Source organism: Delphinapterus leucas, chromosome 10, assembly GCF_059928025.1.
Source record: "Delphinapterus leucas isolate spDelLeu-1000000601 "Yukka" chromosome 10, BTC_Dleu_Yukka2, whole genome shotgun sequence".
Lineage (NCBI taxonomy): Eukaryota > Metazoa > Chordata > Mammalia > Artiodactyla > Monodontidae > Delphinapterus > Delphinapterus leucas.
In genome coordinates this window covers 55,990,587-56,002,668 of record NC_143138.1, presented here as the reverse complement: position 1 = coordinate 56,002,668, position 12,082 = coordinate 55,990,587, and the positions used below count along the sequence as shown (strand labels likewise).

The 12,082-nt window shown below is 37.1% G+C and overlaps 1 protein-coding gene across 7 annotated transcripts in view; it reads right to left on the bottom strand.

Moving 5' to 3' along the window:
- Window positions 1-12,082, bottom strand: part of LRRFIP2 (LRR binding FLII interacting protein 2) — a 118,933-nt gene that overhangs the window by 64,137 nt on the left and 42,714 nt on the right. For 4 of the 7 annotated variants that reach the window (XM_089919013.1, XM_089919019.1, XM_089919012.1 and 1 more), the window contains 4 exons: window positions 7,751-7,795; window positions 4,508-4,576; window positions 1,889-1,930; window positions 102-167 (listed from right to left, as the gene is read on the bottom strand). The exons of the other annotated variants lie outside the window; for them this stretch is intronic. In XM_089919013.1, the coding sequence (XP_089775139.1) occupies window positions 102-167; window positions 1,889-1,930; window positions 4,508-4,576; window positions 7,751-7,795 (222 nt within the window). The remainder of the gene's footprint in view (window positions 1-101; window positions 168-1,888; window positions 1,931-4,507; window positions 4,577-7,750; window positions 7,796-12,082) is intronic. 7 annotated transcript variants of the gene reach the window in all.

Below are 12,082 nucleotides of genomic sequence, written 5' to 3'. Positions count from 1 at the left end.
AGAGCACACCAATGCAATCATAATTCTTCAGTTCCATAAAAGTAATCAGTGAATTTTACAGCCACACAAAATACTGTGATATGAGACACAACAGAACTAACCAGTGGGTCTTTATGAGAACCAGAAGATCTCTTCTTCATTCCATCAGAGTGACTGTCAGAATGATTCTGGAAGTAAATATTGAATACAAGGATCATATAGTGAAGTTTAAAAATAATTTAATAAAATTCATCTTAAAATCATACACAGAATGATCCACCTGAGACAGAGTAGTCTACATGCACTCTATTTCCCACCTGTTAGTAAATGATTCACTGCCCTTGGCTGGCTAAGACACACAGCCTCTCTACACACCTTCATTCCCCCTCACCTCCCCTGTGCCACCCAGCTCAGTGTCTAGTCAACTAAAAACTTAATTAGGACTCAGAGCCAGGCAGGATATTTGTGGGGGCCCTCACCCCACACCTCATTTGAGCTCCTGCCCATGGGACTATCTTCTTTAAAAAGGTATGAGTGACAAGAGAGTCTACTTCCTTCCACAGTCCTCCTTACCTAAAGGCCAAAAAACAATCCCGTGCATCAATCAAAACAAGATTGAGAACAGAAAACATGACATTGTACTGCCCAAGACAGTCCTCTTAACCCAAGTTAGTGGTCCCACAGCATGTGCTGCTCAGAGGAAAGCAGCCAACATGGTATGTATGGATTTTCTCGAGTAGCAGCAGCATCATTAGACAATAATCTGACATCTGAGTCCTTTGAAGATAGCACCGTCTCAACACATAATTTCTCCTAGGAGTACAGAGCCAAGTGTATGTGAGGGGATAGAGGACAGCAATACTACTAAACTGGTCCATTGGTAGACAAGAAGTCCAATCTAGGTATGCACCGTTGGCCTGTAATGAGGAGGTGCAGCTAGAAAGGTCCTAGCTATTAACAGTCTGCTCTACACAAATCATCTGAAACATGCACAGCTAGATCCTGAATCAGTAATTATACAGTCATTTTTCTTTTTAGAATATGCATATCTTTCCTTTTATACATTACCCTGAACATTTAAGAGCTGCTGATATAGTCTAGCAACTCAGGCAATCTATTGACATATTAACCCAAGAAAAACATGCGATAACTAAACTTCCTTGGCCAAAAATGACATACCATAAAAAAACCAAATCAAGCAAAAAATGAGTGGACGTAACTGATGCTTCAGTTGTCATCTGTCACTGCTGGGTGCTTTCACACCTGCTGGCTTGTGACACAGAACATGAAACACAGTAGGGCCTGTGCTGCCTTAGTTCAGTACGTATCAAAATACTGCTGGGAACATGTCTTCCAGGTCAATGAGTATGTGTCAGCTGGGTGGCTCATTATTTTAAGGAAAGATACTACTGCCAATCTTAGTCCTGAATAGGGAAGCAAATAATTTTTATCTGATCCTGATATTCTAAAAGACAAAGTTAGGGCTTCCCTGGTGGCGCAGTGGTTGAGAGTCCGCCTGCCAATGCAGGGGACACGGGTTCGTGCCCCGGTCCGGGAAGATCCCACATGCCGCGGAGCGGCTGGGCCCATGAGCCATGGCCGCTGAGCCAGCGCGTCCGGAGCCTGTGCTCCACAACGGGAGAGGCCACAGCAGTGAGAGGCCCGCGTACCGCAAAAAAAAAAAAAAAAAAAAAAAAAAAAAAAAAAAAAAAAAAAAAAAAAAAAAAGACAAAGTTATTCAAGTGCTAAATTATGCCACAATTGCACAACACTAGATTTTGCTTTGTTAGTCATACATTTCCCCCAAACATCATAACAAACCTATGAAAAAGTCATAATCTATGATTAGCATCATCAGGTGTTTATAAAGTAAAACTCTACATTTAACATGAAGTTATGCACTACATACTAATGATGAAAGTCTTGACGATGTATCCTTGAAAGCATCATACTGGATTTCAGGAAAAGGTGAAAGTTGGTTGTATTTCCAAAATCAGAAATATAAAGAGGGGAAAAAGTAACATTCATAAAGTTATTAAAAATCCAGCAGTATTTTAAAAGCCCAAAATTATTAAACACAAAGGCTGTGACATTTGAATTAAAGAATATTCTTCCCCCTCATTCTTTCCTAGTATAGGTTATTGCTAAACTATATGTACAGCAAAAACTGCATGTTCTCTTTCAAAAACAGAATTTATAATCAGTAATGGTGAGATGATTCATCCCAGTACACTATAGCACAAAACACCCAAGGAAGCCTTTAAATGCAGGAATTAAGCATTCTGAAGTCAAAAGATGTTTTACTTTTTCTTATTGTGTCTGTCACCATCGTTTTCCATTATTTGAAACATGGCAAAAGCAAGGCATGGAGAGGCAATGAAGCAGGATCACATAACTAGTATAATAAAGCTTACAAAAAAAACAAAACCAAAAAGCAAACAAGCAAAAAAACAATTGCGGCATCAAAAGAGGGAGAGTTCCCTTGTATCTGCTTGTGCACACACCTGAAAAACTTCCTTCCTCAAGAACTTTCTCTATGAAAAACAGTGAACAAAACTAGAAACTTGGCCAGAGTAAAGTGTGGATTACATACATTTATGACAAGACCAGAAAAACCACATTTCATGTAGGGTCTTTACAAAAATAATATGTGTAACACCACATTTCAAATCCAAGAAACTGAATTAAATAGTAACTAACTACTCAGATTTGTGGTTTCCTAACTTTATTTTTTAAGCATTCTAGCTCAGATTTTTTTAAGCAATCTGACCCAGAAGAGCAATGTACAAAACAATAAAACAATGCATAAAACAAAAGCAATAAACAAGTTCCTCAGGTAGTTTGGTAAAAATATCTTTCTTTGGCAACTTTTATACCCATTTAGGATTCTAGGGAACACTATTCAAGAACCTGATCTAAAGTAATGTTTTCCTAAGTGTGGACTGCAACTCATTAGTAGTTCATAAAATCAATTTATAGGTTCAACCAGCATTAAAAGAAAATAGAAGAGAAAATACTAGAGTTTATCATGTACAGTAAGAGTAAATATTATTTTGTGAAACTTCTGTTTCTATAATATATTTTATATACTTATATACATACAAACACAGGCATATGTCTGCATATGTATACTGGATTATGGTGTAAAATGCATTCCTTTTATAGAGGTCGCAATTTTAAAAAGCTTAAAATACACTCAAAGATCAAATTATATAGTGTAGTTCTAATAAAGCATTAAAATAATAGTTCAGATAGAACAAAGGTCTTCCCTTCATGCCCAATGAGATGGTCATGTACAAAAGATATTGCAGGACCCCCCGAAAATATACTTCATAAGTATAAGGCTAAGTGGTATAATTTTACCACCAGTGTAAATTCAGTGAAAATGATATTGCAATAAATACTAAAAAGTGCTGGAGCAAAATATCTGCATTTGCATGCTTTTCTTATATTATCTTGAAAACAGAATATAAAGAGTGTTATTACATGTGTAAAAAAAAATCTTGTTTATCCAGAATTTTCTAAAATGCCTAAGGGTGTGCATTTGGTGGTAAATGATGTGTAATGGTAAAATGTCACTGTGGTGAATAACATTTCACTGAAAATAAAGTTTCTTCTCTATGGAAGTTTCACTTAACGTCTTTTCTCAGTTAACAAAATATCTTTTTTGTTTTAAAAAAACCCCATGATCAAAACATGTATTTCTCAAGTCACACATTCTTGCATATAAACTATTCCATTCTCCCAATCAGATAAGTTCATTGACGGGATCAGTCATGTCTTAGTTCTTCTCATCCTCTCTGTAACACCAATGGCCTTTTGCAAAAGCTTAAGATTTAACAAGTTGAACTGAAATTGACCTATTTTGATTTTCCTTTTCCAAAATACAATGCAGAGCTCATAAAGTTTATTAATTAATTAATTAAAATTAATTAAAAATTTTTTTTAATTAATTAATTAAAAATTAATTAATTAATTAATTTGGCCATGCTACACTGCTTGTGGGATCTTAATTCCCCAACCAGGGATTGAACCCAGGCCCTGGCATTGGAAGAGCAGAGTCCTAACCACTAGACCATCAGGGAATTCCCTCAGGTAATTTTAAAAATTGCTGAATCTGGTAGAAAAAATCCATAACTTGGACACCCCACTTGCTACTAGAACAACTGAGTAAACAAAAAGAATCCTCCAATATGTGCCAGTTGGTATTTATGTTATTTAAAAACAAATGATTCATCAAAGGAGGGAGAACTGAAAATATTAAGGGCTCTAGCTAAATAAAATGTTTCCAAACTTGCTATTATAATCTATCCAAAAATGTTTTTTTTAACACTCAGAAAAAGTTACCTCAAACTTTTCATTTGGAAATTAAATTTTTAAAAAGTACAGAAAACAGGTTGTAGAAACAAAGTTCAGCAGGTGTTCATTTCTGTTAGAATGGACCTATTACTCACTCAAGCCCCCAGGACTCTGTGAGTCAACAGTGAACGCACAATACTAACACGGCACATTTCTCCGGGCTACACACCATGATGCCTTTCCTTTTGGGTGTACTGGCTCTGCTCCAATGTGTCCCCATTACGTCCTTTGATGGGTTCTTCCATGGAATTAAACAGTGTAGGAGTAAGTGACAAAAAACAAATTGCAAGCATATTAAAATTAACTTCATTAAAATTATACTAAGGCAACTGATATATAAATAGGAACTGATAGAAAAAACAGTAAAAATCTCCACCAATTAAAACTGCAATGTATCTCTACCACTCTGATTCAAGATCACCTCATCTTCTAATTTTGGATCTCTTCCTTATAGTCTTCTTGTATTTCACTGTATAAAGCAGTGACCAAGCACTTTGTAAGATTTTTTTCTTTTTTAAGGTAGATGTTTTTTAAAGAAACAGATTGTTTCAGTTCTAGACTCAGGGCTTTGATTTAATCTTCCTTCCCCAAACCTACCATTCAGTCTTGAACTATCTTTGCTCTTTCTATTTTTATGGAGAATGTCTATAACACTGTTACCATCTCCAGCCCAAATAGCTTCTGGCAGGACACCTTTCAAGAAAGCAGTACCTGAAAGTTAACTGGACAAAAGGAAAGATCAAAGTCCTAAGAATGTGGCATAAAACCATAAATACATCTGCCTCATATCCAGGTACCTATATCTAATGTTCATATATCAAATACAAGGTCCAAAAGTCTTAGACATTTTAATATACAGCTCATAAGTTAAAAAAAAAAAACTGGCAGAGAAATACCAAAACCCCCCAAATAATATAGCAAATCCCAATAAAATTTAGGTCAGTGTTTTAAACCATCACAATTATTTTTACAGAGAACAAAAGTTGTCTACATATTTATTCAGTTTAATGTAGACGGTAAAGTTACTTTAAAAAGCAAATAATCTGATGAAAACTTAGAACTCCCAATATTATCTAGTTAAGAGAAAAAAGAAAAAAACTCTTATCTCAATTACATTTCTTTTAAACTATGTTATTAGTGAGCTTTCATTTCAAATCAGACATTTCCAGGAAAGTCTAAATATTTTAAATGTGCTAAATGTACACTCACACACAGTAAAGTTCCAAAGTCTCCTCTACAGGGTAAAATTTTTTGTTAATCTTTAAGTTTGCATACTGATTTTTAAAATTAGGAGCTTTACTCTTTTTCCCATAACAGCAAATTTTCATAATTACCATAATGAAATAAAATACTGTGAGAGTTCTAGTTATATCTTAAATTTATTTAATGATATAATTTCCATGAAATGAAAATCAACCTCATTACTTTATAGACACCCTGGATAAACAATTCCTTATTTATTTAATTGCAGATTTCTTTTTTGTTTGTTTGCAGATGTTTTAAAGGCCCCTAAATTAGGTTGAACTTGGATGGTTTTACCATTAGGTTAAACTAATATATAATCAAGTTTTCCATACAAATTTACAAATAATCTGCTTGATAAAAACTGTGTGAAACTTCACACTATTAACATTACAATGAAAAGTAAAGGGAAAACTCATACGTTTTTTTGAAAAGAGGAAGGATGGGATTATTTTCAAAGCCCTTAAAGGCTCAACTTTTAAGCTTCTGTTGACTAACTCCCTGTGAGAATAAAAACAATATCTCCAGGGAGAAGCATGACAAGTTTTTCTTAAAGTATTTCTCGGCAAGATCAGCTTGGTGCTTTGTAACCACCTAGAGGGGTGGGAGGGAGATGTAAGAGGGAGGAGATAAGGGGATATATGTTTATGTATAGCTGATTCACTTTGGGTTTTTTTTTGTTTGTTTTGAGGTAAGCGGGCCTCTCACTGTTGTGGCCTCTCCCGTTGCGGAGCACAGGTTCCGGACTCGCAGGCTCAGCGGCCATGGCTCACAGGCTCAGCCTCTCCGCGGCATGTAGGATCTTCCTGGACTGGGGCACGAACCTGTGTCCCCTGCATCGGCAGGAGGACTCTCAACCACTGCGCCACCAGGGAAGCCCTGATTCACTTTGTTATAAAGCAGAAACTAACACACCACTGTAAAGCAATTACACTCCAATAAAGATGTTAAAAAAACAAAACAAAAACAAACAAAAAAAAGTATTTCCCCTGCAAAATCATTCTTAAATTACTGATTAGATTTCTATAAAGGCTTTTTAATATTCTTATAAATCTAAATTTTTATAATTAACCAAAATACTTATGATTCAAGAATTAGTTTACTAACTTATTCTAAAAAGACAGTAGATTACATTCACCAATAAGAAATATAACCAGAGTAAAAGACTATTTAAGAATACAAACACATCAATAATTAGTATACCAGAACACACTCAGTTTAATATAGAGTATTTTTATACATTATACAAGATAGGAAGAAAACTAGACCTGGGGAGAGTTAACCAATATAGACCTTAGCAAGAAAAGATAATTTTACTGATGAAAAATCTAGATGTAAGTACATATACAATATTATCAATGTGTAAATTAAAAAAGCATTGCTCTAAGGTTTAAACCACAATTCTTTAAGAAGAGACTCAGTTTCCTGGCACAATATGCAAGCCTTTGATGAGCGATTTCTCATTTATCTTGATTTACAATGATGTACGCTAAAAACCTGAGACAAACTACAAAATGTTAATCAAAATGTTGAAGCATGATAATTTCCATAAGTATGATAAGACAGGCATTTTTAAAATCAGAAGCTCAATTTTCCCACTGAATAAAAACTATAATTAGTCACCCAAGCTCCAAAATAATAAATTTTATTTAATAAATTGTCATTTTAAAAAATATGAAAGTAGGAAAAATCTGAAAGCTAGAACCATGCCGATGTTATTCTATAAAATTAACCTTATTATTTTGTGATGGTTTTCCAAAATCAAAGGTCCTTTTATAGAAAAAGTGAATATATATGTTAATAGATGAAAATATTCATGATTTTAGAACTGATTTACTTACAGCAATAATTTGAAAGCATCATTTTCCAATGAAATAGCTTTGCCAATATTTCTGTGTTTTAAAGAAAGGCAGGGGCTTCCCTGGTGGCGCAGTGGTTGAGAGTCCGCCTGCCAATGCAGGGGACACGGATTCGTGCCCCGGTCCAGGAAGATCCCACATGCCGCGGAGCAGCTGGGCCCATGAGCCATGGCCGCTGAGCCTGCGCGTCCGGAGCCTGTGCTCCGCAACGGGAGAGGTCACAACAGTGAGAGGCCTGCGTACCACAAAAAAAAAAAAAAAGGCAAAGGGATAGCTTTGCTATGGGGGTGTAAACAACTTAAAATACCAACCCTGTGACTGCCAAGACTTCGAATGGACAACGCATCCTCAACTCCCTGATAAAAATAAAAACAAACATAGTAAAGGTGTGTGAGTGACCATGGCAAGTTGATGAGGAAAAGTATTAGAGGCAAGTTTGTAGGTTATTACAAACCAGAGAAGGACGATGATGACTGGACCGGTGGGAATACCTGGCCCTTTCCAACTCATCCTGGGAAAGGAGAAAGTACATGGAGAGTTAATCACTCAGCTGAGGGCTGTTGGTCAGAACAGCTGAGCACAGCAGCACCTTCCCCACAGCAGGCGGTAGGGACAGCTCAGCCTCAAAAGCTGGGTTTGGGGCTGCCAGTCCCTCAGTTGGAAAGAAAGTAGAAATAGTCTTGGCAGTGTTTTTATTTGAACAAGTGTGTGTGTGTATCTATCATGTATCTATCTATCTATCTATCTATGGATAGATAGATAGATAGATAGATAGATCTGACCACTTGTAGAAGGTACTCTATATATGACCAAGGGAGTTCAATGTACCAAGATAAAAATAAGCAAGTATACTTAAACAGAAATTGAGGTCAGCATTAAAAGCAGACTGTGATCTATTTTTTCATTATGATGTTTACCCAAGGCAGAAAGAAATGTTTATTTTATTACAGATGTGGTTTAAGGTGACAATGTGTTGCTTTAAAAAGATTTGGGTTATAATTTTGTGCTCATCGCAAAAAAAGTTTTTTCTTTTTCTTTTACCACTCTAACTGGAAAAGAAGAGAACAACTAAATGAAATAGCCCCTGACTGTGTGTTGTTAATATGAAAAACTACTTAAAATTAGAAGAAATCGAATAAATATTTCAGAATTGATAAAGTTACTCAAAGTTATGCCTTATGAAGATTGTTAAAAAAAAAACAAACCTCCAAACAGTTGACTAATTAAACGTAATTCTAAACTTTTCCATATTCAGCTATTAGCACTGGAGCATTAAGTACAGAGTCGTGAAATTAAATGACTAGTCCCTAGAACCTAATCAAGTGTAAGAAACTTCTGATCAGAATTTCAAAGTCCCAAGTGTTAAAGTAATTTGCATTGACTAAGAATCTACACAAAACTGTCCAGCTGAGTTCATAGCTAATCAACACTGCTTTTTCCAAAATGCATCAATCCTTCAACACCCCATGACGATACAGCACTATCATCATGCAGGCAGAGCAGACGGCTATGCCTGACCATTCATCTCAAATCCAGAAACAGTAATTCAACTGAAACACCACAATTTAATGTTTTATTTTGGTCATGATCTTTGAATACAAGTCCAAAAAACTCTTGGTTGTCATGTGCTGTGTACATTGATGCATTTGATCAAATCTGTTCAGAAGTCAGTTTATAAGCACCAGTATGATTCAATAATTCAATATCCAATATGGTGTTCTGATCTTTAGGAATTCATCACCGATTCACATTTTTGTTATGTAATAGACACATGTAATCTGTAAGGAGCCAAGCAAGTTTCTTCCCTTTCTTTGATTATCAGGTGATATACCGCAAAAGTTTGGGGAGCATGTGTGTTAGCCCAGCAGAGTAGGTACAGCTTATTAAGTGGTAACCAGTTCTAGGCTAGTTAGCTTGGTTAGTATAAAGAGCCTTGTGCTACACAGGCAAGTTAATTCTACATGCCCCCTCCCAGTATTATTTGGGGTACTAGGGTGACATACATGGTTTAATGCTCAATCTTTATTCTACCCTTTCTTTTCATTCCACCTACTACACAAGAGCACTCTAAAAAACCCGCCTCTACACATGAAAAGATACTCAACATCATTAATTATTAGAGAAACGCAAATCAAAACTACAATGAGGGGGCTTCCCTGGTGGCGCAGTGGTTGAGAGTCTGCCTGCCGATCCAGGGGACACGGGTTCGTGCCCCGGTCCGGGAAGATCCCACATGCCGCGGAGCGGCTGGGCCCGTGAGCCACGGCCGCTGAGCCTGCGCGTCCGGAGCCTGTGCTCCGCAACGGGAGAGGCCACGACAGTGAGAGGCCCGCGTACCACAAAAAAAAAAAAAAAAAAAAAAAAAAAACTACAATGAGGTATCACCTCACATCAGTCAGAATGGCCATCATCAAAAAATCTACAAACAATAAATGCTGGAGAGGGTGTGGAGAAAAGGGAACCCTTTTGCACTATTGGTGCCAATGTAAATTGATACAGCCACTATGGAGAACAGTATGGAAGTTCCTTAAAAAACTAAAAATAGAACTACCACATTACCCAGCAATCCCACTACTGGGGATATACCCTGAGAAAACCATAATTCAAAAGGACACATGTACCACAGTGTTCACTGCTACAGTATTTACAACAGCCAGGACATGGAAGCAACCTAAATGTCCATTGACAGATGAATGGATAAAGATGTGGTACATATGTACAATGGAATATTACTCAGCCATAAAAAGGAAAGAAACGGGGTCATTTGTAGAGATGTGGATGGACCTAGAGTCTGTCACGCAGAGTGAAGTAAGCCAGAAAGAGAAAAACAAATATCGTACATTAATGCATATATATGGAATCTAGAAAAATCGTACAGATGAACCTATTTGCAGGGCAGGAATAGAAACGCAGACGTAGAGAACGGACATGTGGACACAGTGGGGGAAGGGGAGGGTGGGACAAATTGGGAGATTAGGTTTGACATAAATACACTACCATGTGTAAAACAGATAGCTAGTGGGAACCTGCTGTATAGCTCAGGGAGCTCAGCTTGGTGCTCTGCAACGACCTAGATGGGTGGGATGGGTGGGGGAAGGGGGAGAGGGAGGTCCAAGAGGGAGGGGATATAGGTATACATATAACTGATCCACTTAATTGTACAGCAGAAACTAACACAACATTGTAAAGTAATTTTACTCCAATAAAAAATTAATTAATTAAAAAGAAATTAAAAACCTGCCTCTAAAGAGCACAGCCCATTAAAGATGCAGCTGACAGATGAATTCATATTTATTCTGAATTATACCTATTATAAAAATAATCCTAAATAACAATATCTTATTAAGTATTGATATACCCCTAGATTTACACAGCTTTCTTTTTAGCCCCATTTGAAAAAAATGGCCTAAAAGGAGTTCAGAAGAACTACAGAATAAAATGTAAACCCATACAGGCTGGTTAATGTAAACTGAGAGAATACAGTTTATTCCATAGTCATAAATGACCCCTTAAACAACCACTATCCAACAGAACTTTCTGTGACAATGGAAATGTTCTATGTTTGTGCTGTCTAGTATGGTAGCCACTAGCCACATGTGGCTACTGAGCACTTGAACTGCTAGAAGTACAACTGAGGAGAGAAATTTTTTATTTTAATCAATTTAAATCCAAACCTAATTATCCACATATGGCTAGTGGCAACCATACAAACAGTAAGGGAAGCTCAAAGCAAATTCTTATTACACCAAAAAAGACTCAAAGCACACATTTTACTAAGAGTCTGCCATGGAGCGCTACTCTTCTACAGAAAGGCAGGTATTCAGGTAGTCTTAAATTACTCCCTTTACCTGGAATACTTTTGCACAGTGGCAAATAGGAAGAAACAGAAGGAAACCCTTGTATAAAAGAAAAGACCCTAGCACCAACTCTAGAATTATTTTTAACAGCTAGAGGATTCTTAAAGATCATCTAGTCTGGGCTTCCCTGGTGGCGCAGTGGTTGAGAGGCCGCCTGCTGATGCAGGGGACACGGGTTTGTGCCCCAGTCCGGGAAGATCCCACATGCCGCGGAGCGGCTGGGCCCGTGAGCCACGGCCGCTGGGCCTGCGTGTCCGGAGCCTGTGCTCCGCAACGGGAGAGGCCACAACAGTGAGAGGCCCGCGTACCAAAAAAAAAAAAGATCATCTAGTCTGATCCCTTCATTTTACAGTACAAAAAACCCTGCAGCACAAAAAGATTAGGAATCAACAAAGTCAGAAAGCTGGGATCAGCATTCATATCTTCTAACTCACCAGACCATTGAACCTATACCGGCTAAATCCAGACTGATTACATAGAAAGAACATGAAGAAAATGGCAAGGTATCCCGGTTTTTACTCAGAGCTTTCTCCTCCTCTGGAATACAAAAAAAGAAAAAAAAAAAAGCTTCCTTTTGCAGTTATTTCTGGGGTAGTATTGAAACTGCCAATTGGCTTTTCTTGAATTACTAGCATCAGAAAGCCAATAGAAAAAATTTCAGCAAACTGTGTTCTTAGGTACCAATTACAAGGCAGAGTATCCCTCTCTTCCACGTCAGGAAAACAAAACATTTTCATTGTCCTGGGAGTCTCCTTATTAGTTTAAAGGATCCAAAGTTGAACGAAC